The 27,168-nt window shown below is 41.6% G+C and overlaps 1 protein-coding gene across 2 annotated transcripts in view; it reads right to left on the bottom strand.

The window, feature by feature from the left end:
• Nucleotides 1–27,168, bottom strand: part of GAB3 (GRB2 associated binding protein 3) — an 80,816-nt gene that overhangs the window by 33,209 nt on the left and 20,439 nt on the right. For both annotated transcript variants that reach the window (XM_035101950.2, XM_035101952.2), the window contains exon 2: nt 1,904–2,207. In XM_035101950.2, coding sequence (XP_034957841.1) covers nt 1,904–2,207 — 304 coding nt within the window. The remainder of the gene's footprint in view (nt 1–1,903; nt 2,208–27,168) is intronic.

Here is a 27,168-nt window from a genome sequence, read left to right as displayed (position 1 = left end):
GAAGCCACCAGACTCATAAACCTCTGGCTCATCCTGCCTGGACTACTGTAATGAACTGTATGTGAGGCTGCCCTTTAATCCATCCAGAGACTGCAGCTAGAGTAAAATGTGGCTGCCAGGTTGGTAAGTGGGACAGCCCAATGGAACCATGTGTCACTCAGAGCACTGGCTGCCAATGAACTACCAGGCCCAATTCAAGGTATTAGCACTAGCACACGAGGTCCTGTATGGCTTGGGACCAAAGTACTTAAAGGAGCCCCCTTCCCCAGTATGAGCCAGTTATACCTGTAACCAGGGCTGGCCCTAAGGCAAGGCTGGGTGGCGCAATGCGCCAGGCCGCCAGGGGGCGCCGCGCTGCTGCGTCCGTCAGACAGCCTTTCCCTGCACGCCGGCTCCAGTTGCGGTGCCCTGCCAGCAGAGCCACCCTCGCCCGCCTATTTTGGGGCTGCGGGCGCCATTGTGGGGAAGCCAGCCTCGAGCCTCCCATCGGCGTGGCAGCCAGGGCTCCCTGGACGGCAGCGCCGTGCAGCCGTTTTGGCAGAGCAGGCAGAAGCAGAGGCAGAGGCAGAGCACAGCTGGCAGCGTCCCCGTCCATCAGGCCGCCCCCTCCAATGGCCTGCCGTGCCTGGCAGAGGGCGAGAAGCAGAAGGCACGGCATGGCAGTGTCCGGGGGGGGGGAAGAGGCACCTCTGGAAAATGGAGTCTCCGTCCCTCGGGAGGGAAATGTGAGGGTGGGGTGGGGGTGCCTGAGGGATCCCTGCACCACGGCGCCCGATAAGGTTAAGACGGCCCTGCCTGTAACCACAGTGGGAATGGCTGTAACTCTGTTTTGCATGTATAAAGTCCCTGGTTCAATTCTCAGCATCTACAGGTAGGGATAGGAGAATCCCCGCTGGAAATCCTGAACCACTGATTATCAATGTAGACAATACTGAGCCAGATAGACCATTGGTCCAAATTAGTATAAGGCAGTTTCATATGTTCCAGTGCTTCTTAAGGCACAGATGGGGATACTGTGATCCTCCCAAAAGGTTGTTAGACTTCAGCTCCCATCAGCTTAGCAAACACTGCCAATGGTCAAGCCTGATGGGAATTGTAGTCCTGCAAATATTCAGAGGATTCCCCATCTTTGCCCTGTGGCATGCCTGCTACTCAGCAATTCTTTTGCCTTGCAAATATACTGAGCTACAGCCATGCTGGCTGATAATATAAGCTGAGGATTCTAACAACCCATCCCTTCCATCAATAAATACATTGGGCTAAATACATCTGATGTTAAGCTGCGTCCTCAAAATCTAAAAGCAAATTAAAGTGGTATATAGATTTGGTATGTTCCAGTGATAACATCAGAAAACTGGCTTTTAGTTTTCCCCTTTTTTTCTTTTAAGGGACACTGAAACATTTCTTGTAATCAACAAGCCATCTGCAAGATGATTCATTCCTGGGCATACGGCATAAAAATGAAAGTGCACGCTGCAAATCTCTTGGAGAATAGTGACTGGAAAACCTGCCTCTTTAAAGGGAGTTTTTCCCCAAACTTGTGCCTTCCAGAGGTTTTGAAATGGGGCTGATGGGGTTTGTAGTTCAAAATATTTGGAGGACCCCAGGCTGTGAAAGCCTATTTCAAGATTTTGGTGCTTGCTTCTCTACAATTCAGAAAAAAAGCAGCTATGCTTTTTTCCTGAATTTTAAAAGTAGTTTTGGTCAGGGAAACTTTTACAAACATGTTCCAAAACACAAGATTCAAAAAAACTTGAGAGGTGGGGAGGAATACCCCCTTCATAGGTATGCAAAATGCTTCCACATGGTTAGAGACTTTCTCTAACCAAGCTGTGATCCATTTAAGATATTAACAGTGAATGAACCACTTTTGCATGAGTTTGATCCGTCTTTCCATTCCTACCTGTTCCATCTTCCAAATGTCCGAAGTTGCAGATTTGGGTGATGTGGTGCACCCAAACCTGCATTTCCTCCTCTGATTTGGCCACCAGATAGAAGGTGCGGTAAGTCGTTTTCACAATGAAGACAAAGTTGTTTTGGAATTCTTTCTTGATGAAGCTCGAGCCAGAGTGCTTCACCACCTCACATTCATTCAGGTCGATCACCCGGATGGGTTTCTTGGAATGGCTGTTTCGGTAATACTCCAGGACATCAGGGTTTCCACTCATTCTGCCCTGGCGCAACACGAACCAGCGCTTTCGCCAAGCCTAAGGGGAAAAAATAGTGACAAGGATTGTTGGTGGCAATGTGTGTCTGCCAAAATAATTTAAATGCGAAAACCTTCTGGAGTTTCCTCCCTATACAGAAGAGCATAATTTGCATCAGAAGATTCAGGCTACATCAGAAATTTATTTTTAGTTATAAATAAAAACAAAGAAGGAATGAAAGAAAAAAGGAACATATGAATAATAATGATAATACTCCTATCAACTCACAGTATGGTCCATCTTAAGTTAATATAAGACCTCCAGATGCCAAAATAGGTATCCACACAAAACTGATTATCTATAAGAAATATGTTCAAATCTAGATAGGATCATGAGGTTCTTGGATCATTGTGTGATGATATGCAGTGGGTGTTAATCATTCCAGCCTCAAAGGCTCTTAGTTAATATTATATTTGACCATGCTGGTTGTCCACATCTGTTATCTGCTCTGTCTGGCAGCAGCTCTCCATGGTCTCAGATATTTTGCTGCTGAAGACGAAAGACAAGGTGGCTGCCCCTCTCTTTAAAGCCAACTGTCCTGGCAGCTGAATCTTTCTTCAGCACTGGCAATGTGGCAATCTTTTCTTCTGTGAGGGGTCTTAAAATATGTTTTGGGGTGTGAGGAATTCAAATTTGCTATTATTTTTGTGACTTTTAGCTTGGTAAGTCTGTGTTTGATGAAGAAGCACATAACCTGCATTTGGAAAACCAAAGAGGGTTAATTTTACCTTCTGAAAATGTCAGGTGGTACAAAGTAATAAATAAACAAACAAATAAATCATATTAATAGATAACTGCAATTTGCAATTTTACACACATTTTACTTACCAAGCAAAACTAACTTATATTCATTTAACCAAAATATCTTTTAAATTCCGAAGTCATTTTACAACTTTTTAGCACCACACATGGGACAAATCTAAACTAGAGGTAACCAGGATGTGAACAGGGTTGCATGATAGCCTGTTCTGCACGGGGGCGGGGGGGGGGCGGGCAACAACTTACGCTGGCCACTTCCAGACTGCCGGCATTTTGCAGGTTCAATTGCATACCAACAAATTCAGATAGCATAATCAAATTGTTGTGCAACAAACCAGTCTCCTGCCTCACCTCCGCAAAAAACCAGCTTTTTGTAAGAAGGAAAAATGCAATGAAAATTGCTTGATATGACTTCATATAACTTCTCTCCAAAACAAATTGGAATGGATGCTAGGTAAACAGTGGGCACTGCAGACCCCCCCCCCCAAATCAAGAGAGAATGCTCAATAAACGGGTTGTCTAGAAACAACCCATTAGCCAAAGTTGCCATTCCTGATTGTTGACAAGAGATTCTCATTCACCCCAGGTGATCAAGAGATGGGGGCTTTATGCAAACCAGAATCAGTAGCAATTAAGCACCTCATCCATAGCATTGCCTAAAACAAACAAAATCAAAGCTCAAGAGAGGTAAGTACCAAGGTCTCTCTTCTTTCCACTGCCCCTCAGAAGTGTGTGCAAACTGTAAATATGCAGGTTCCTATCACATATAGCAGATGCTAACAGTTGAAAAGGCCTGTTTTGTTTTGTTTGATTTTATTTTTGGATTTCCAGGTTTACAAACAACTAAGAAAACAATTAAGATATAATCAATAAGTCCCCTTTGACTTCCCTCCTCCTCTTTTGTGGATCCTTATGCCAACTTTTTCTCCTGCATCTTGTCTGTTACTCCAATTTCATCAAATCTTTAAATAATCCATAATTCAGCTTTTAGGCACAAGTGTCATATTAGTCCTACTAATGATTTTATGTGTTTAAAGGGACTATGTTTTCTTTCAATCTCTGAGCTAACAAAGTCTGGGCAGCTGAATAGTCTCTTCAGGTCACTTGGGATTTCGGGAAATGGCCTGTTATGTGTCATGGTCCAGAGGCTAGTATGGGATCATCAAGCAAAGTGAACCATGATTTTCAGAGAGAAAGGAGAGAGATATCTTTTGTGGGCTGTGCCCAGCCCAAATGAGCACAATCTCTCTCATCAACCCAAAGTTCTCTGTGATGGGCCAAGCATTTGGAAAGGGTGCTTCAACTTCACCACGGGGTCCACCACAGGGGAGGGTGGACTATGGACAACTCAGAACAGAGCCAACTCCAGGTTTGATGAAGCTCTCAGCAAAAGATCCCTCTGCCCCCACACCCATAACAGTGGCCTTGGTCTGATGTTGGCTACCTTGCAGCAGGCAGCAGTGATGCAGCAAGCCACTTCTGGAACTACAGTGGTACCTCGGTTTATGAACACAATTGGTTCCGGAAGTCTGTTAATAAACTGAAGCGTTCATAAACTGAAGCGAACTTTCCCATTGAAAGTAATGGAAAGTGAATTAATCCATTCCAGATGAGTCCGCGGCGTTTGTAAACCAAAAATTGGTAAACCGAGGTGTTAATAAACTGAGGTTCCACTGTACAGTAGAATATACTGCAAGCTTTGTGATAACAACAACAACAACACAACTACTACTACTACTACTACTACTTATATGCAGCCGATCTGACTGAGTTGCCTCAGCCACGCTGGGCGACTTCAGGTAAATTATAAAACCACAGTAAAACAAGGGGGGGGGGGGGAGAAACAGCATAAATCTAAGTTAAGTTTAATTTTTGTAAACATATAGAAGACCATTTGTATTTGTTTATATGGTTCTGTTTATATTTTTGTTCATTCAAGAATGTGTACATTATCTATGTTATACTGTATACGAATTTCAATAAAGTATTTAAAAAGAAAAGAAAAAGAAAAGAAAAAGAAAAAGAAAAAGAAAAAGAAAAAGAAAAGAAAGTGCCGGTGAACTAGGCACCATCGCAGCTGTGAGGCAAAGCCTCTAATCCAACCACAAGCGGTTACCATTCCAGCATATTGAAGCCGATTGCAAAGGTGAGGACTGTTTAATTTGATCAATTCAGCAAAAAAACAGGAGTGTTAAAAGGAAGTCCACTCCCGTTCCTGGTGCTATGAGCACAAAATATATACAAGTGAAGTGTTGATGCCACTTTTGATATTCCTCCACATTAGAAAAAAAACAAAAACCATGAAATTAAAAAAGGAGAAATTATATACTCCAGTACAACTGTTTGCTTTCTGTGATTGCCAACTATCGTATCTGCTACAACAGCTAATTCCAATTTAGTGGTAAAGGGCAGGTAAAAATATGAAGAAATCTAAGTTACTGCAAAATTATTTTTTTCTTTTTAAATGATTCAGTTTAATAAGAACATTAAGGATAGCCCTGCTGGTTCCTCAAATTCATAGCCAGGTTCAGGGCCAACCAGATGTCTATGGGAAGCCTGCAAGCAAAACCTGAATACAACTGCAGTCTTGCAACTTGTGCTACCCAACAACTGGTCTTTAGAGGTTACTGCCTCTGACAGTGGAGCAGAACATAGCCATTGTGGCTAGTAGCTATGCATAGCTTATCCTCCATGAATTTGTCTACTTTTATTTTTAAAGCCAAACAAGTTGGTGGCTATCACTAGTGAATTCCAGCTTAACTATGTGTTATGAGAAGAAGCTCTATTGTCTGTTCTGAATCTTCCAACATTCAGCTTCACTGGATGGCCCAAAGTTCTCACATTATGAGAAAGGGAGAAAAACTAGTCACTGATAGCCTTACCCTTCATGAAAACTTGGTTAGCAACTGACCAGTGTTTTGAACAACAGAATGAAGCCACTATATGTAACCCTTCAGGAGTCCTTGACAAGTAAGAGATGTGAATAACAAAGAGGGATTGGGAGAGATTTGATTAATCTGATTGGCATCAGCACAATGGAATCCACTGGGCAAATGGAAAATTTCAAATTTTATCTTCTGTGCAAGTAGGGGGAGAGAACCTAGCCAGTTTTGCCCTAAATGTCTTCTTTCTTTCCAAAAAATAAGTGTGAATTATTGTCAAAGCAGCCCAAATAGGCATATCAATCCGAGCTTTCTTTAGCTGTCTGGGAGGAGAAGCATCACATCTATTTTTGGATTCCTGGAAATAAGCTCCTAATTGCTTAGAGGCTCAGATACACACTTTATGTTTATATGCTTTCTGATGCTTGCTTTTATTAGCATGAGAGAGAGTAGCCTTCAACAAAATGATTGCACCCTAGCTGAAGAGTCTCCATAAATCTATATTAATTTGCATCCATCCTTCACAAATGAAGAAATCCATTGCAAAAGCACCAGTGATTTTATTCCTGGTCCAATGCCCAGGGTGTAACCAGATATCTTGTTTTATGCTTATCATCCCCACATTTTTCATTTATGGGGCCATCTACCATTAGCCAAACAACAGAGTTCTGACTAAAACCACCAAATGCTCTCACAAACAGCTTGCAATCTCTGCATCCACTGAATAAGGATCAGTTGTGAGGATGGGGCTGCCAACCTTTTGGGGCCATTGGGCACATTTTGAATTTGGAAAAGGTGCAATGGGAGCACACCAGTCACAAAATGGATGCCACTGGAGGGCAAGGTGTAACACACAATGGCTATTAAAGCTAAAGGAGCAGAAAGGGAGATAGGTTCACAAGATGGTGCAGGCACCCTGGCCGCAAATCAACGGGGAAAGGAACCTACATTAGCCACTGGCACACTTTGAACATAAAGAGAAACTCCTTGCCCCTCTCCTCTGTTTATAATAGAATGAAGCATGGGTATCAATCCTGGTAACCAATGAAAAGTGAGCATGTTTATTCTGCTCTTTGTGCTGTGGAGAAGCAATCAGACAACACAACAAATCAGGATAAACAGCAACCCTGGGTTACCATGTTATCATAGAATTGTTGAGTTGGAAGGAACCCCAATGGGCATCTAGTCCAACCTCCTGCAATGCAGGAATCTCAAGATGAACAAACACAGCCACTGACTTTCACAAGGAATTCACTTAAGTTCTTGTGCATGTGGCATTTTGAATGGTCTTTAACACATTCATGCCTGGCCCTGGAAACACAGTCTAACCTCTGACAGCTTCAGCATCCAAGGGTGCCTATTTTAAAATGCCTAGAAAAGGCATGAGTAGTTTTTTCATTTTGTTTTTCTGAAAGGCTTATTCTTGACAGGAAGTGGGGCACTTGGGGTAGGGTGGGGGCTTCTTAACATTTCGATGGGCAGGGTATAAATAATAAATTTTTATTATTTGTTTGATGCTGTACTGTTTTTAATATTCGGTTGGAAGCTTCCCAGAGTGGCTGGGGAAACCCAGCCAGATCGGCGGGGTATAAATAATAAATTATTATTATTATTATTATTATTATTATTATTATTATTATTCAGACAAATGACTGGGGGGGAAACGAGTAACCAAACAAACAAACCAACAAACCCCTGTGTTGCAAAAGGTACATCAACAATATCAAAGGCAACATGACCATGTATAATGTACAATGTGAAAATCTTTATGGAATTTCTTCAAAACATCAAAAGTAATAAACTCTAATCTTTGGAAGTCTCTGAAAGTCTTTGAATGAAGTGCGATGCCAGACTTTATCCAGTGGAAAACAAGCTGTGAAGCTTTGTGTTGTAGCAAGTATGATGTCCAAGACTGAACCAAGTCATTTTGGATAATGACTACTGTTTCGTAGAATTCTTTATCAGCGCAGTAGAAGGATATAGAATTGCTTCATAAACCCATCTTTCTACTGCGCTGATGAAGAATTCTACGAAACATTAGTCATTATCCAGAATCACTGTTCAGTGTTGGACATCATATTTGCTACTACACAAAGCTTCACAGCTTGTTTTCCACCGGATAAAGTCTGGCATTGCGCTTCATTCAAAGACTTTCAAAGATTGCAGTTTATTACTTTTGATGTTTTGAAGAAATTCCATAAAGATTTTCACATTGTACATTATACATGGTCATCGTGTTGCCTTTGATACTGTTGGGGGGGGGGAAACGAGGCTGAAAATTGCATCATATTTAAAAGTAACAGATGTGCTGGCATATTAAAATAATAACAATTAGAAGTCGCTCACCTTACCCCACGTTTTAAGATTCTAGAGCACAAAACCTTTGGATTGAAGATGCCCGCAAGGAACAGGATTTTGCTAAAGGGCACAGAAAACCCCAGAGTTCAAGTTCTATAGCTGGGGTGGAAAACCTTGCCCACCAGGCCTCTCTACCTAGCCCTTGGGACTCTCCTTAGGTCATACCCTCCTAGAATATTTTTGCCTGGCAGAAAAGTGTCATTGCACTCAGATAATGACACTTGCATGCCAAAATGGAGGATACAAAGGGGTGTATGTAGAAACCACTCTACTGTATGAAGGCAAAACAGTCATTGCTCTGACCACTTGGTGTACATGTGTTTCCCAGGTGATCACCCATCCAGGTATTGACCAGATCAAGGCCTGCTGACCTTCATTCAAGGTGGCAGCCTCATGTGCCTCCAGACCACATCCTGGGATTATGAAGTTAGTCATGACTAACTAAAGTCCTGTTTTGATGAGTCTACTGTAGGCATCACTGCATGGCTGGATCCAACCCTCATGAATTTATTTTTCATAAGGTATAAAAATCTTCCCTTTCTCTGTCATTAAAAAGTATCACTGGGGGAAAACACCTCACTCTTTCACACTCAACTGACACCCATCCATTACTAGCGAAGAGCTTTGGCCTGAAACTGTCTTATTCTAGTTGCATGATGAATGTTTTATAGAAAAGCATACAGAGGCCGAAATTTTCAAAAACAGCAGGGAAGCTCCCATTTCTCCTTCTGCACACACAAAAGGAAAAGATAGCATTCATCTGTGGGTGGGGAGAAGAAGTGAAAATGCCACATGCTCAGAATAAAATCAGAGCCGAAAGAAATCTGTTTCCCCAAAACCACGCTCCCATCCCAAATTGCACACCCTAATCTATAGTGTCTATGTATATTTACGCTCCCAGGAACAGCTGCAAGTGGATGAGTCATTGCTGCTATTTAATAAACTTGCAAATTTGCTGTCAGGCGCATGGATTCCTTTGAGCATATCTAAGTCAAATAGGTTTGAAAGCTGTGGAGTTTTTGTTTTTTGAAAGGACTATTTGCAAGAAAGAGAAAAACAACACTTCAGGCTGCGACAGTTAAGGAAACGTGTGTGTGTTTGTGCGTGTGTGTACATATGCATAACCACACATATTCAAAACACTGATGGATTTGCTTAATGAACTTACTATGATTTTAAAATACTAGTGGGACTGGCAACAAGACATTGCAATGTCACATACTCCTCTTCGCTGTTCCAAGTAAGTCAGCTTTGCTTCCTCCATTCCATTCTCTTCCCATTCCCCACTTTGCCAGTCATTCTGCAACCCGGTGAGCATATGTAGTCCTCACTAGTCTAGGGATGGAGTTGTGATTGCTGCCTGCTGCCCAGCATCCCCTGCAGAACCTAACAGTGTGTCCCTTTATAAAAAGAAAAGAAAAGACCGCACCCCACTTTTACTCCACAACCATTTTGACACATCGCTGCCAGAGGGTTTAACCAAGGATTAGTGTGGCACTCAGCCCGGAAAGGGTTAGCCACTGCTGCAATAGGTCAATTCACAAGTAGCACCAATGCCTTGGAGCTAGGACAATGTGTGAAGAAAGGCCTTCCTTTCACTCTTCCTGATAGGCAAGGGATTCTGGGCAGACAACAGGAATGACTTTTACATATATCATGAAGTTCATTTAAGGAATTTGTTGCCATTCAGACAGATTCTTAGATAAGTTTATCAACAGCTTCTAGTCACTATGGTTGAATGCAACCTCTGGGATCAAAAGGAGTACGCTGCTGGGGACTAATGATAAGCTTTCTCATAGATCACACTGAGAAAATCATCTCTACACAGGGACGAGTGTTTCTGTGAAAGAGTGGCCCTTTGTTGATTTGTACAGCTCAACAATTTGTGTGCACAGATACATAGACTTAACACCCATTGAACGTAACATGTGAATATCGCTAATGGGGAAAGGCTATTGCCTTCATGCCCTACATGAAAACTTCTCAAAAGCACTGCATCTCCTGCCTATAAGCTACTGAGCCATATTCAAGGTTCCATTATTAACATGTAAAGCCCTGAACAACCAGGATATCTGATAGACCACCTTCCTCTGTACAGACCCAGTCTACCTTTACAATCATTAGAGGATTCCCTGTTCGGCATGCAGCAACTGACAGATTGTTACGTAAAACAATGTATGGCTTAGTGATTTATGGCTTTTTCATCCAAAGGTCCCCATAGTAGTGAACAGTGCTAGGTGCCAAATGGCTCCTTTAACCAGAGTAACAGTCGCCAAAACGCAATGTCTAGTTGCCATTTAAGGGCCAGACAGCTTGAAAGTTGTATTTTTCAATAAGACCTTTTGGTTCCTGAAATTCATTCTGATTGTGCAGATAAAATATTACAGATAGAATTCTACAGGATGTGTTGCTAGTGCGTGAAAACAGTCAAGATTGAAGGAGCCCCATGCCTGCACCTCCAGATGGTGGAGATGCCATCCTGCCACCTGGGCATCTTCATTTGGTTGCAAGTGGCTGGTAGCCAGGTGCAAAATGCACCTGGCAAATTTCAAACACTGAAGGAGAACAGCATATTCATACAGATAAAAGATGCAAGGAAAGTGTGATAGCTCAATCAAAATTAAATTAAATGGGAAATCAGTGACACTGGATACACATTGAGTTGCACAAATGGTTTCAACATAGATGTAGATCCTTAGCACTCCATCTCTCACATGGAAGACAAGGTAACTCACATATCCCACCTTCGGATTCCCAGCTTCTCCATTCTCTGACCTAAGAGCAAGCCCATCCACAGACAATTGCATAAGGTGAGTGCCCCTGCCCCATCTCCACCACTAGAGCTGGCAGAAAACAACAATCAACAGCAGCCTCCAGCAATGGCAAAGTTCTTGCTGTTCATGGGCAGGGCTAGCTGGCCAAACCTTCTGGTTCCAACAGACTGCTGTTCTCCAGGTGCAGCAGAAAACAGCTAGGAAGTCTAAGAGTGGTACCCACCACCCACCTAGGTACAACGCGGATGTAGGCCTTTTCCACCCTGGCACCAACCCTCTGGTATACCCTCCCCCTGCACTGTCTGAGAAGCGTCAGCCTATTTTAGGTGTCTTTTTGCTTGTTTATTCAGGCATTTCCTGGCTGTTAATTTTTAGACTGCGCTGCTTAGTATTTTGTTTCAGTGTTTTGATTCTGGCTGTCTACTGTGATAGTGACAATTATGTATTTCATCTTATTTGTATTTTAGTTTTGTGGATTTCATGGATTTTACTGTGTAAACCACTCAGAGGTTTTTTTTGTCTTTATATGGAGCAGTTAATCTATCGGTTAGATAAATAGATATGGTTTATTATTGGGGGAAATAGGATGCTGGAATGATCAAATAACAAAAGGCGTATTTTTTGACTTATACAGAAAATAGCATGAGAACAAGGTATTTCTTAAATCAGAAAGCCTTGTGCCTGGGACCTTAATGTGGCCCGTCAGGTCTGACTGGCCCTCAGCAACTTCCACAGGTCGTACCCCTTATTGCTCCTGTTTTATAACCTCCTTGAGTATTTTGGTCTAGCTGGAATGTCCGTGAACTTTGACATTAACTCTGGATGGATGTGTGTAGAAACTAGCCTATTATACAAAGGAAACATTTACACCTGTTGCTCTGCCCACTTTTGCTTTGGCCCCATGCACCACTGGAAGATTTGCTTGATCCCGGAAACCCCTGTGTGGTCTTAAAAGAGTTCCCTACCCTTTTAAAATCATCATCTTTATCCATCTTTATCCAGATCACAATTCCCACCCTGTTTATCTCCCGGTGTTTGTAACAAATGTTCCCCTAAAGAAATATGGTCTCCCCCATTGATCAAGAACTGATAAATTTATTTCAGTTATACAGCCTAGAAAAAATGTGGTCTAACTTTCTGATGTACATGAGAAAAGAAATATTGAAGCACAATTGTGAAGCAGGATAGTTTAGCTTCTGTGGAAAGGGGATTAACAATGTCAGGATCCAAATAACTGCATCCAGAGTCTTCTGTGCATCTTGTGGGGTCATGGATCCACCTTACCTCAGGCATGTAGTAGCTAAAGGACAGACTGCTATGAACCCACTGGGAGTCCTGGCTCAGCAGAGCCCCCCTATCCCTGTTTGCAATATGGGGGCAATAATAACTAAATTACATAGGAACACACACATAAAGGGTCACTCTATTGTTCCATCTTAATCACTACTGCCAATACCGATAAGTCCCACGTTCAATCATCAGTATCTCCATGTAGGCCTGGCAATGTCCCCTTCCTGAAACCCTGGAAGGCTGCTGCAACTTTAGAGTTTGAAGGGACCACAAGGGTCATCTAGTCCACGCCCTGCAATGCAGGAAACTTTTGCCCAATGTGGGTCCCCTGAAGGAGGCATATGGAGCACAACGCAACCTTTCTGGACCCAAGTTAAGGCCTTCCTGCTTGCCAATTGTATTTTAGATGATACTTGGGTTGGTATTTTGCTCCTCTTTTGTTGTCTCCCCCCCCCCCTTTTAGTCTGGATGTTGTGAAGCTTATCTGTTGTTTTCTATATCATGTTTATATGTTGTGTGAACAGTATTCACACCTTCGCACACCATTTCCTTGGAATAATTTTTGTTGAAGAGCAGCCAAGGAACACTTGTGAATGAGTGAGTAAATAAATAAATAAATAAATAAAATGATTACAACAAAATAATCTGATTTGAAGCCCTTTGAACAGTGAGAAGAACTAAATAAACCACTATCATCAGGAATGGCTTTGAAACTTTATCAGCATTGTTCACTTCTTATTCCCAGGGTGCTAACTCACATGGCTCCATCCTCCTATTCAAATTCCTGTTAGCAGGTGTTTTGAGCCACAGCCCCTGACCTCATTGGCTTAAACAATGTCTGGGAGCAGCTAGCTAAGCATATAAATTTGGAACAACCTAGCAAAGGGAGCCCTACAAGCTATAAAGGTAAAGGGTAAAGGGACCCCTGACCGTTAGATCCAGTCGCGAACGACTCTGGGGTTGTGGCACTCATCTTGCTTTACTGGCCGAGGGAGCCAGCGTACAGCTTCCGGGTCATGTGGCCAGCATGACTAAGCTGCTTCTGGTGAACCAGAGCAGTGCACGGAAACACCGTTTACCTTCCCGCTGGAGTGGTACCTATTTATCTACTTGCACTTGACGTGCTTTCGAACTGCTAGGTTGGCAGGAGCAGGGACCAGGCAACGGGAGCTCATCCCATCGCGGGGATTCAAACTGCCGACCTTCTGATCGGTAAGCCTTAGGCTCTGTGGTTTAGACCACAGCGCCACCCACGTCCACAAGCTATAGGGAGCCCCAATTGACAAAGCCTCGAGTTAAACATGCAAGTGAGTTCAGCAGTGGGTTGAGACCAGGGCACATAATTCTGCCCCTCCTCGCTGCAGTACTTAGGTAATTTGGAGCCACTGCTCTAAGAAAGAGGAAGGAATCCTGTGGCCCTCCAGATGTTGCTGGACTACAGCTCTGATAATCCTTGACCACTGGCCATGTTATCTGGAGATCATGGGAATAGGAAACTAATAACATAAGGAGGGCACAGGCTCGACACCTCTGCTCTAAGAGGTATGTTGGTTCTAGACCAACCAGTTTAGAATGAGCTTTAAGGATTAGAATGAGCACTTTTAATTTATTGGGGCCAGATGTTTACCAACAACCAACACAATTAACTGCTGAATTAGTTGTGAATGTCTGCCCATACACATTGAAGGACAGATTGCTGCCCACTTGCACAGCAGGCTTCTGCTTCTACAAACATGACTTCCTCTCCCTCTCTTTGGTAACCACCAATGTTCCCTCCAAATCTGCTCCAGAGGGTTGGGAGTAATATTCATGTGAAAAAAATACCAGAGCTTAATTGTTCCACAGAAATGCTTCTGTTTTGCAAGTTCTCTAGAAACAATAAATGGATTGCAATTGCAAATGCAGTATTAGGCAAAGATGCCGGTTTCACAGTTTTTAGTTTTACCAGATCCAAGTAAAATAACACGCTATATCAGATCATGCTCGGGCATCAGGTTATTTCCCAAGAAAATTACCCTATGAAAAGTTCCCAGTTCAAAATCTTCCACATTACTGGGCTTAACTACAGTATCAAACTGCCTGAACATATATCTCATCCCAGGTGTGCCAAGTACAAATGCACATAGCCAACACCAAAATAACTGCAATTTCAGTTAATTTTTTGAAAAGTATTGAGAAGGTTTATTAAACTAATAGCTTTTGTGGAAAGATTCCAAACAGAACCCCCACACATACTTTTGCAAAAACAAAACAGTTTATGTCAACTAATCCTTTTTCTTGCAGTTTATGTGTGATCATAAACACAGGTGTTGGTTGCATTAATACTAAGAGGTTAAGAAGCAATGCAGGTGGCATATCCCTTTGGCTAACTGCTTTTACTTCATTCTTGCTATCTCTTGCTACATTCTATGCAAACAGGGTACGTTTTCTTTTTTTTAATTATTATTAATTAAATTTGTATGCCACTCTATACCTGCAGGTCTCTTCTTTCTCTCTTTGCTGTTTTCTCTACTTAAATGAGCATACTGTCAGGGGAAAGCAGCCAACAGTTATACAGCCCATCTTTAACTGTCTAATCTCACATGAGGGTAAAGCACAGATCTAAAAGGAACATAAACAGGAAATTGGGCAAAGAGGCTGTCTGCAAGAGTCACCCCCCCAAAAAAATACTGTTCTTAAAAAAGAATAACGGTAGAACTGTTATCTCAATGAAGCTCAAGGAACTTCTCCTCAAATACCAAGTGGGTTTTCCATGCCATCTTCTTCCTCCCGCTAAATTCTGCTCTATGGGTGTTAATTAGAGAATGTGTGGCTGGCACAAGTTAAGTCACCTTTTTGCCACCTATGGAGTGGCTGCTTATAAACAAATCCATCTGAACATTTCTGTGTTGACAGGAATAGGGAACTTACAACCCTTCAAGTCTGACAGACTCCAACTCCCATCAGCCCCATCAGAAAATCCAGTTTGGTCAGGGAAAACTGTGAGTTGGGAGTCCAATACTACATACAAGACTCAAGGTTCTTGTATGAATTTACAAAGCCCTGAACAACTTAGGTTCATAGTACCATTTCAGCTCAATCACCAAGATCATCTGCAGGGGCTTCCACTGGTCATTTCCTGAGTTGGTGAAGCTCATTTGACAACAATGAGAAACTTTAGTGCCATTGGCCCAGTCCTGTGGAATACCCTGCCAACAGTGATTCAGCAAGCACCTTCTGTGCAAACTTTTGAATGCCTGTTGAAAGCTTTTCTATTTCACCAGGCCTATGCAGGCAATCAAGAATACATCCTTCCTCAATGGTTAATTGTTGTCTGTTTTTAACTTTTTAATATGGTATTATTGTACAATTGTATGTTTTATTGCTGTAAACAGCTTTGATAATAGTCTACTTTTCAGAGGCCAGTCCTCCAATTTTAATGGTTGCAAGAGGATATTTAAAGCAGTTTTGTATTTGATGGACCAAGCAGTTTAAAGACCAAGAACAACAAGGACGGACAGCAGGTGGGGCCTTAAATTTGCCCATCAACAGTTTGCACCTGGACAGCAGACTGAATGAGCACAAAAGTTAGTTCCCCCCACTGTAGTGAGATACAGTATATTACATTTCTACTTAAATTATAGTAACAATGTATATGTAAAAATGCAAATTCAGAAACAAACATACAAATTTTATGCAACCTTTTGGGGAGGGGGAATATTCATGCATTTCTACTTTTTTGAACAATGTAAAAGAGACCACCCACTTTATTACTGTGTTTGAGTTGGAAATAACTGGATGGTCTTTTTTATAATGCCTGAATGATTCTGTCACTTTGATTAGTTTTGTCATCAATTAGCGATGCTGGATCTCTTTCTCTCTCTCTGTCTCACTCTCACTTTCAATAAACTGTGAAGTACATTCTGACTTGTCTCTAAAGGGATCACCCTTCTATTGTTTCATCTGCATTTATACCTCCTGCACTGGTGGGTGTGCCTCTGAGATACAGGTGTATTATTATTACCTGGACACTAATAACTATTATTTCAGGGCAAAGCAGCCCTTGTAGATCCATACATGTAATGCCAACAAATGCTTTAAATCAAGTAATGCTAAAACAAATAGGTCAATAACAGAGCAGCCAGAACACATTAAAAAAACAAAAATATATCTGGGCCACATTGTGTAAGTTGTTTATTGTGCTGTATATTGTGCTCATTATGAGTTACAATCTAAATTACTTAGGGTGATATGATATCCATCACTGGCCATACTCAGAGTATACCCCTGATATCAAGGAACTTAAGCTGCTTACACCCAGTGATTTCAATGAGTCTACTCTGAGTTGGATGCAACCCTAAATAGATGAAAACAGAATTCAACAGATATACAGTGGTACCTTAGGTCATGAACTTAATTCGTTCCGGAGGTCCGTTCTTAACCCGAAACCGTTCTTAACCTGAGGCATGATTTTGCTAACTGGGCCTCCCACTGCTGCCGCGTGATTTCCATTCTCATCCTGGGGCAAAGTCCTCAACCCGAGGTACAGTACTATTTCTGGGTTAGCGGAGTTTGTAACCTGAAGCGTTGGTAGCCCGAGGTACCACTGTACATACACTGTCCAACTCCCTACATACAATGTGATTGTCCACCTGTGACAGCATTTTAATTTCCCCCCAATATGGGAATCTCTCTCCCTACCCGTTGCACTCCCCAACACCATGTGTGTGTGTGTGTGTGTGTGTGTGTGTGTGCGCACACACACACACACACACACACATGCTCAGACAAAATGTGTGTGTGAAATATCTTCCTTTTTTGTGAAAAATATAAGCCACGTGTGGAATTCTATAGACGTGAGTGTTCTTTGTTTCACTGGGGTGCTCCGCAAAATCTTGCTGTTCTGCATGAGAAGCAGCACATCAGCTTTCAGTTTCTTTGGGCTGCTTCATTGGGACCCCTGACCATTGGGTCCAGTCATGACCGACTCTGGGGTTGTGGCGCTCATCTCGCTCTATTGGCCAAGGGAGCTGGCGTACAGCTTCCAGGTCATGTGGCCAGCATGACAAAGCTGCTTCTGGTGAACCAGAGCAGCGCACGGAAACGCCGTTTACCTTCCTGCTGTAGTGGTGCCTATTTATCTACTTGCACTTTGATGTGCTTTCGAACCGCTAGGCTGGCAGGAGCTGGGACTGAGCAACAGGAGCTCACCCCGTCACGGGGATTCAAACCGCCGACTTTCTGATCGGCAAGCCCTAGGTCGGTTTAAGCCACAGCGCCACCTGCATCCCTGGCTTCTTCATTAAGTGGTACCTATTGTTGAAGAACCTCTGCCACTTAGGGTCCAGCACCAGCAAAATATGAACTGATATGCAAGTGAGAATTTCATTATTGAGCTGCAGAGTGAGATAAAATAGCATGCAGTTGGACTGGATATTTATTTGAATGAACTGCACCCTCAAAATCTGTTGGTGGATAATATACAAAGAGCTGGCTTACTTCAGCAGTTTATCTTCACCGGACAAGAATGATCTGAGACGCAGAAAAGCATAGAATAATTTTTTGTGGGAGCTGATGGCAGTAACTATTTCCAATTGCCCTTTCCCACACTGAATCATCCACCAAATAAATGACCACCGCTGCCCTTGTGAACGCGTCTGGTTGCTGGACCAGCCCAGGCACAAGACAATATGGTGCCAGCTTCCCCTACTCCATGGAGAAAACTTAAGCTGACTTGGGCCACATTAATACCATGCATTTAAAGCACTTTGATTCCACTTTAAACAGCCACAGCTTCCCCCAAATAATTATGTGAACTGTAGTTCATTAAGGGAGGAAAGGGTTGCTAGAAGACACCTCATAGAGCTAGAGCTCCCAGAATTTTTTGAGGGAAGCCAGGGCATGATTATTTGAAGTGGTATCACAGAGCTTTGAATGTATGGTGGGCACAAGCAAGATTCCACAATGGTAATGAGACAAACCCCTGTACACCTGAGGGCATTAAGCTAGCTTAGGAGGCACAGGTTCCTCCTGTCCTACCCTCCCAAACCTGTCTTGGTGTGGGGCTCCCCCATCACATTCTGTTCTTGTTTTGGGGAGAGAGCTGCCCATATTTCCACTGAAACAGAAATGCTGGATGCCTTAAAAGTCAACCTGACCTATAATTCTCAAATTTCTTCCTAGTGTTTAAAAAGTCAATCAGATTCTGAACATTATGAAACCAAACTCTCCAAAGTGCCTCTTCAAGTCAAGATCTACTTTGTTTTCAATGGTAGCTGCAACAATAGCATGAATACCACAAATGCATCCACAAGAGAACATAACTGAGCTACAAATAAAATTACTCCTCTATATCGCAGTCAACAAAATGTTCTCCTCAATGGCTTGTCTTAAAAGCTATCCTAGAAAGGCAAGGTAGAAATAAATAAAATAAAATAAAATAAAAATAATGTATGGGACAAAGCAAAATTAAGCACTCTGGAATCCCATTTAGTTTCAGTGGTAGTGAGAGTTAAGTAAATCAGTGGGAACTGATGCCTCAGTTTTAGCACACAGGTGAATATTTTGTTGTCTTGTTATGGCTATCTCTGACATTGTTTAGAGGAAAGTACAAATTAAACAAAAACTTATAGGAAGAAAAACAAATCCTTCCACTCTCTACCACCAGGCAAGTATAAAATCACCATATTAAAAATGATCATACCATACTTATCAGTAAAGTCTGGACATAAAAAAGGGTTGTTATTCTCACAACTGACCTCTATTTTTTCCCTCTAACCTAAGCAGAATGCAGCGCTATCCAGTAGGGGGAAGATGTTTAAAGCATTTTGGCAAGATAAGAATGTGCTTCCCACATGCCTATCTGGATTTCAATGACATTCTTTTGGGGGGAGGGTGACACAGTCAACTTTTATCATCATCAACAGTGAATTCCATAATTATTCATTAAACAAGAACCTCAATGAGCATAAGCCTAGCTATGTCTCCAATGGCATGTCAACCTATTTTTCTATTTGCTTGATAATGTCCCAAAACAGTTTTGTCATTCATTCTAGAGAGGTCATGCTAGTCTCTTTAGATATGCTAGTCTCTTTGGGCCAAAACCATCAGATAGTCTTGTGGCAACTTGAAAGGTTAACAGATTTACAGAACAATTGTGTACATGACTACTCAGAAATAAGTCCCATTGAATTGCTGGTTGGAGCTGGCTGCAGGTGCAGTTGAAAACATCTGGAGCATATCAGATTGGCAAAGACTGGTATCAAAGATAAACTGAGCAACTGACGGTGTGATCATCTTTCTTGTTTTGTCATGCTGATTCTCTGATGTATCCTACAAGGCAAAAAATCTTCAGATGCAGAGCTGGCCAAAACCACTCAGATGTGTACCGTTTGTTGAGCAGACACTTATGTTATAAATTTTCCTGGAAATAATGACAGAGAATGTCAACGCAACATGGGTCATGCTGGTGAGTGGTGCCAGCATTATAAGAGAAAATCGATTGTTTGTATACGTATTTACTTTAGTTGATTAGTAGATAGCCTAATGCAGACACTCTAAATTCACTGAGGATAAGACTATCAACTATGAGCAACAATGATTATGAGGAATCCCAGAGCACAAGAGTCTGCAGGAATGTTTCTGTGTGGGCAGCACAGTAAAACACTGAGAGGAGGGGACCAGGGTAGCTTCTCTCTCACACACACAAAATGAAATAAATAGTGCCTGTGCATTTTGCCTCATATCTCAGGTACTACAAATGCTAGAAATTTACTCTTTAAAAAAGGAAAGGAAAGGAAAGCTGGTGAATCGGAGTTTTATGGCTCACTGAGTGAGTGAGGATTTCCTACCTATGGTCATCATGGATGGCGATTTCTTAGAGGCAATAGGTCACTGAATGCCATTTTCTGAGAAGCAAAGATGGAAGAGGTCCTGATTGCTTGCGGTCTTTCCAGAGATATCTGAATGGAAAACAGGACTATTAACTGACTGGCCCCTTTTATGTTCTGAAACCCTTTCGTAGCTCAGTACTGTGGGCAACTGTCTGGGCCACACACACACACACAAAAAAAAAAACTTTGAAACCCCTTGAAATAAGCCAATTCTGAAACCTAGTGTGAATTGCGTTTTTGCTGCACACGGAAGCTGGAACTCAAGGCATGTTGATGCAAGAGAAAACTGGTGGGAGGGGGCACAGGGAGAGGGAGGGCAGAGAGTTGCTTACCACATACTCTCCCTGTTGAGTTCTGTGTAACTGCCCATGTTGCTATTGCTGGCAAAGCAACTGCCTGCTGTTTTCTGACCTTTTGCTCTTCTAGAGATAGAAATGGGAATTGTCTGAGACGTGGAATAACTTCCTGCAATTGTGTTAGCAAGGGCTGGTCTGACTTGATAGATAGCTGTGTCTGTTAGGCCTGCTTTTGAGAGGAGAAACTACTTGTTGGGTGACTAATTGGAAAGAAACATTAGGTGGCCCGCAAGAGGGCAAAATGTATGAAAAAGAAGCCTGCTGATAAAAGCTGTGCAAGGAAGGGGTGGTCTCCACTACAGCCCACTTCTCTAATTAACCCAATATATTTGGGGGGGGGACCTTGGCTGTGTGTACACAGTCTGACACTGAAGTTCTGAATTTAGAGACTGTAAATCATTTTTCTTGGACTATTTTTTGGCTGTTTCCTAGCAGACCTAAAAGAGATTGTTCTTTTAAAAACATAGGGTAAAAGAGAATACAAGAGAACAAATCATGAGAATGATTTCTTCCCAGGAGCACCATCACTGTCATTTTAAAAACAACTCGACTGGACAGTGGATACAGACACCACTTTAGTACATGATGGGTGTTTTGTAAGTGCTATAGTTTGAGTGCCCATGCTACATTCTCTGAGGAGATAGGGCCTATGTGCCCGGGTGTGTGTGTGTGTGTGTGTGTGTGTGTGTGTGTGATCCAGACAGAGAGTTTAGGAGAGGGTGAGAGTTTGGGATTGATCCCTGCAGAGAGAGGGGGGAATTGTTTTGGAGGTGATCTTGAGAAAGATTTTGATTCTGAGAAAGAGGACAAGGCAGCAATTTTATTTAAGGCTGCTCCCGACGGCAGCCATTTTGTGGTGGTGCCCACATCACTTTTTCGGAATTCCAAATGTACCCACAGACCCCAGAAGGTTGGGAGTCCCTGTTACAGCCCCTGTATGGCTATGTGGTGGGGCATATTTTATCCCAACCATGCTAACGCCACAATTTCCAGTTCCTCGTGAGACATGGTAAAAGTCACTGTTCTATGCAACTGAATGCCCATGATAACATCTTTCCCAGTAATTGTAGATACATTGTGGTGAGTGTGAAAGTGCCCTTCTCATGGTAGATGGTCCTCTAAGTTGCTTCACTATCTTCAATACTTCAGAAGAACAATCACTATGCGCTAATTATTGACAGGAAGAATTTTAGTAGAAAACAAAATTACAAAAAGTTGAACACGAGGAGTGTGCAGGACACAAAAAGAAGCAGAGGTGCTTCCTATTGCTTACATGTATTTAATTTTCACCACTTTAAGTATTTTGCATATCCAATCTAGCTAAGCAGGTTATTTTCAAAAGCATTTGTTATCATGACATATTAGAATTCTATGAATGAACCAAAAGGACTGTTCTGTATTATCCTTTCTTACCTCTCCCCAAAGTCACTTTTACTTAAACACAGTCACACACTGTTGCTTGAGGTTTATCTGCCATAGGGCACTTCTGCACCCTTTCAGCGTGTGCACCTCTATAAATGAAATGGAACCACGTTTTGCCATTGGTTTCCAGTGCAAAGCAGGGCCAGTAAAGGGTGTAGCCTGGGGTAGGTTCAGGTGTCCCCTGGGCCTCATTTGCCCCAAATAATTCTGTACAGCGTTCTGTAAATGTCAGAACCACCAGCGGGGCTTCCCCACAGAGCTCAAGGCCCTGGGTGCTAGATAATGGGTGACTGTACATTATGATTGATCCCATGAAGGTTAAATAATGATTCACAACCCTGTGTAGTCTCAGCTCACAGCTCAAAAAGATTTTTCAGGAGGTTTTTAACCCTGAACTTGACATGTGTCAGAAACATGCAGAAGTCCTCGCAAGACGGAACACCACACCCAAACAGCCAACTGTGATTTCACCACAACACCACCACATCAATGCAGCAGTCCCATTTTCAGTGCCACCCATAAAACAGAGGATTCCTTCACTGAATAATGCAGGGTGCTATGCTAGTGTTCTTTGTAACGTCAGAGGTAAACAGCAACATCAACGCAACCAGCACAGCAGCCGTCCTCAGAGAGGAACAAGAAGAACAGACTTTATAAACAAGTAATAGCAAATCAAGTGCTGGTTATGTATAACTAAATCAACAGAAAAAGGAAGTAAACAAAGAGGTATTTTGAGTAAAGAGCACAACTCAAGAGAGTATTTGGATCATTAACCTTTAAAGCAGTTAGTGACATTTAACAGAGCCTGCTAGCGCAGGTTTCAGTTCTTTAAAAAGAACATTGCAGATTATGCAGCTAAATGCCCACCTACAACTCTAGATCGAAGCTGCTCCATTTCGACAAATGAAATTCTCCTTCAGGATCAAGGTGACTTTTTAACTAAAGTGTTTGGGCAGGCTTATTTATTTATTTATTTGAGCCATACTACAAATTCACAAAAACCTGATTCAGATTAACTCATATTGATGACAACTCACAGTCACTGAAGAGGCCATGTAACTTAGGCCCTTCTAGTTCAGTATGGTTTACATACATCTTCTCCAACCTGGGGTCCCCCAATTATGTTATAGTACAACTCCCATCATCCTTGACAATTGGCTATACTGATGGAAACTGTAGTTTGGCCTAGAGAAAAATCAAACAAATGGGCAGTAATGAAGGGGTGTGTGGAGAAGTGGGCCCAATCAGATGCGAGCATCGTATTTTTTATGTTTGCCAACAATTAATCCTCTATTTGCTAGCTGCCTCTTATTTAGTGATCTCTCAAGGATAGAAGGATGTATCTTGTTATTCTGTGGATTTATTGTCATTTTTTAAAAAACTGCCTTATAAGATACCAGGGGCCAAGGGTAATGCAGACCCCTCCGACTTTGCTTCATTTGGGGGGTTGTTTGTGATTTATATGACCAAACCAATCACATAGTTGGCACATTCCTACTAAATATGATTTTATTTAGCAACATTTGTGATTACTTGATATGTTTTGTACACCATGGAATATATTTTATGCTATTCATTCTTTTAAAACCTTTTAAAGTTATGTTTTAGCAGTGTAGTACTTCTATAACAACTAAAATAAATAAATAAACACCAATATTTTATTCCCCCACAAAAATTGTTTAGAAATACAGTACTAGTAATCAGGAACCATGAAGAAACAGCTCAGCAACAAAATATCATCACATTTCTCTTTACTTTTCTCTCTCTTTTGTTTCAGAGTCAAAAGACCTTTTTTCAGTCCCCCTTTGTGAATCAAGATTTGCAAATTACAATGCTGCTGCCCACAAGACCATACATTAACCCTGATCTTCATAATTTGTATTTGTGACCTTGCCTGCTATTATTTTTTTCAAACTGAAAGGTACTTTGGGAGGGGTTTCATTGTATTATTCACCATTATATAAGAAACCAAGTTACTCCAAACAGTGGTGAACGATTCTGATTTAGTTGGCCTTTGATGACACCAGTGTGATGATGACTAAGCTTCTCTGCAATTGCTATCTACCAGCAATTTATGGACAACCCGACCTTTTGCAATTATGTGTCGCAAGTCTAGCTGCAACCAGCGTGAAACACACAATGTCTTTTGGTCTCACATGTGTGCTATCCTCTTCAAAACAGAAAGCAATAATCGTTTTGGAGTTCTCACAATCATTTGTCCTATCATGGACAATTCTCACAGCATTCTAATCTAGACCCTCTCTACCTGCAGACATTCCACAACAAAAGATGCATACAACTCCCCTGGATTAAAACCTCAGATTTCTGAGCAACAATTTGCTTCTTAAAAGACAAGCTTTTCTAATCCTCATAAAAAAATAATCATCTGACCAAGGCCAGCATGCTTTCCAAATAGGCAGCTGAGACAGACTGAAATCTGTCATCCACTTTCAGACGGCGGCTTGGTAGGGGAGGCTCATTTCACTGAACGATTGGCAAAAAAGGATCTTTGAGGTAACGTCAAATTGTATGTATGTTAATCACAGGTCCACAGTGACCTCCTAGCTCCTTCATAAGCTGTTGCCATTTGAAATTGGTCCAGAAGGCCACTTATAGTTGACTCACTGCTAAACCATTCTGGAAACTGTAGTTCTGTGAGGGGTGGTCTCTTAAAAACTCTTATCGCCCTCAACAAACTATGGTTCCTAGAACTCTTTGGGCAAATCATGACTGTTTCAAGTCACATAATTGTGCTTTAATTGTATAGTGCATATGGCCCCCTGGCTTTTCTGCAAAGTTACCAGCCATACATTTAGCAATTGTAGACACATTGAAGCGTAAAGTGACTTAGGAGGTAAAAATCTGGAGAAAGCAGGATAGCATATTTTCAGAGCAGGTCAGGTGCTTGCTTATCTTTATACCTCCAGCTCTGGTAGAGTCTACTTTCTCCTACTCACCTCAGCTTACCTGATCCTCCTACTGGTGCCATGTGAGTCCTTGTCTTACCATACCTGTGCCTTTGTCTCCTCCAAGACACAGATATCTCCCAGTACCTAACAAGGAGGTTAGGTAACTGACATCTAAAGATTAAAGATACACTCTGGAGCCTTATCAATGCCATCTTTCCACTGCTATCACAGCCACCATGGTTATGACTCATGTCTAGAGTCGCCAGCTATTAACACTTTGCTCTATCTAGCTATTTCTGGAATTGAGGGGCCCAAATGAGAAAGGCAGCATATTTCTGCCAGTGTAACTATAGAAATCACATCAACAAACAACAGCAAGCTGGTCTTGAGGGTCAAGGAAATAACAAGCTTGAAATAGCTAGTTGTTTAAAAAAAGAAAAGAAAATACCCCTCGTTGCATTAATGATATGAGGAAGAGAAAAATCCCACAATAATACCAGGTACAAGGAACACGGCTGTACTATTGAAAACATGCAATATAGTGTGGTCAATGTATCTGGTCAATAATCAACATTCCCCTGCCCTTCCCCCCCTCAAGCCTCAGATTCCATAACCAGGAATATTTTTCCTTTTATCCTGCTCATCTTGGACCAAACTGGAGTTAATAATATGCAAGAGGCACTAATGTTTGTAACCTGCTTTAAAAAACAAAAAAAGACTAATATGCTCTGTATGTGCTATTATTCTAACCCAAGGCTAAATCCTTGCATTAACAAGAAACATAGTGCTACTTCATATATAAGCCCTTACTTATATAGTATTAATTGTTAGGATTATTCTGTGTACTTAGGGATTATCTGAGTAAGTGGTTTATAACATTTCTTAATGTTACAAAATGAATTAAAACAAAACACTGTGGTAAGAGGCAAAAATGTCCCATTTTCAAAATTTGCATTAATCACATCATTTTCAAATATGGAAATGGCAGCTTTCAATGTTCTATCTATTGTGGAAGTGTTGTAACAATTTTCATAGCCTGGACACTGAGCGAGACCTAAGCATTACTGTACATGTTTTACACATACCGGTATAGTCAATTATTTAGACTACAGATGGGAAATCTTTTGCCCTCCAGATCTTCCTGGACTACAACTCCCATGGTCTTTGGCCAATGACCACGCTGGCCGGGGCTGATAGACACTGGGGTTCAACAACATCTGGCAGACCAAAGGTTCCTCACCCCATGTTTAGAGCCTTTCAGTATCATATGCGATATAGAAATAAAAAAAAGAAATATTTATTTCTGCTTACTCACACAAGGACTCTTGCCAAGAGAACATTTATCCACACATTCATACACAAAAACAACATTCAGCTACTTTGAAAAATCCCTCCTGTTGCTTTCTGATAAATTTGCTAACCCGGCATAAATAAGGAACAGAATAGAACAGAAAAGAAAACTAAGAGTTAAAACAACCCTCTTATCAATTACAGAGCATAAGTATCTGGAATAAACCCTCAATAAGCTGTTTCTTTTTTAAAGCAAAAAAAGATACATAGGTCTGTGGAGAGTTTTGGTATGTACTGTAATAGCTTCCTGCTAAGAAACTTGCTATTCTGAAGCTTACTGCAGAATATTTTAAAGTATATTTATCTAGGTTTTGTGAGTGTTCTTTTTAGTTTTTCACAGGATTGTGCAATACAATATATATCAGTTCTTAGCTCCTCCCTAAATTTGCCACTGTTATATCTGATAGGCTTTATTTGAGGGAGGCAGAAATTCAATAGGAAAAGCTTTCTTTCACACTTCCACATCTGCGAAAGACCTTTGCCTCTTGAATTTGTCTTACACGCAAAGGATTGAAGGGAAAGAATTTGAAATTCTTTGAACTCTGCTCAAAGTGACTCCAGCTGAGATGTGATAGGCCCGTTGTCTTGGACCCTCCCAACAGCCCTTGCCTCAGGATGCAGGCACGTCAACAAGCACTTCTTGGAACCGTTAGTACAGACTTCCATGGAAGTGCTTTTGCTGTAACAATTGATAAAATGATGCTGAAAGGGGGGCGGGCTGTTGTTGCTTCCTTGGAACTCCTCCTTCAAAAACCAATACTTCCAAATACTTTACTCTTAAAATTGCTGTCTCACTCAGATTCATTTCTGATAAGCTCCCTCTGAACTTTGCTTCTTTCTCTACATCTGCATAGACTGCATTACGTTGCTACAGAAACTCTTAAGAGAGTTCCTTTCTGGACACAATGATGACTGTAATCAGAAAATGGAATATATATATATATATATATATATATATATATATATATATATATAGATGACATCATAGCC

Source organism: Zootoca vivipara, chromosome Z (assembly GCF_963506605.1).
Source record: "Zootoca vivipara chromosome Z, rZooViv1.1, whole genome shotgun sequence".
NCBI lineage: Eukaryota > Metazoa > Chordata > Lepidosauria > Squamata > Lacertidae > Zootoca > Zootoca vivipara.
Note: the sequence above shows the minus strand (reverse complement) of the source record. Positions and strands in the feature narration are given on the sequence as shown.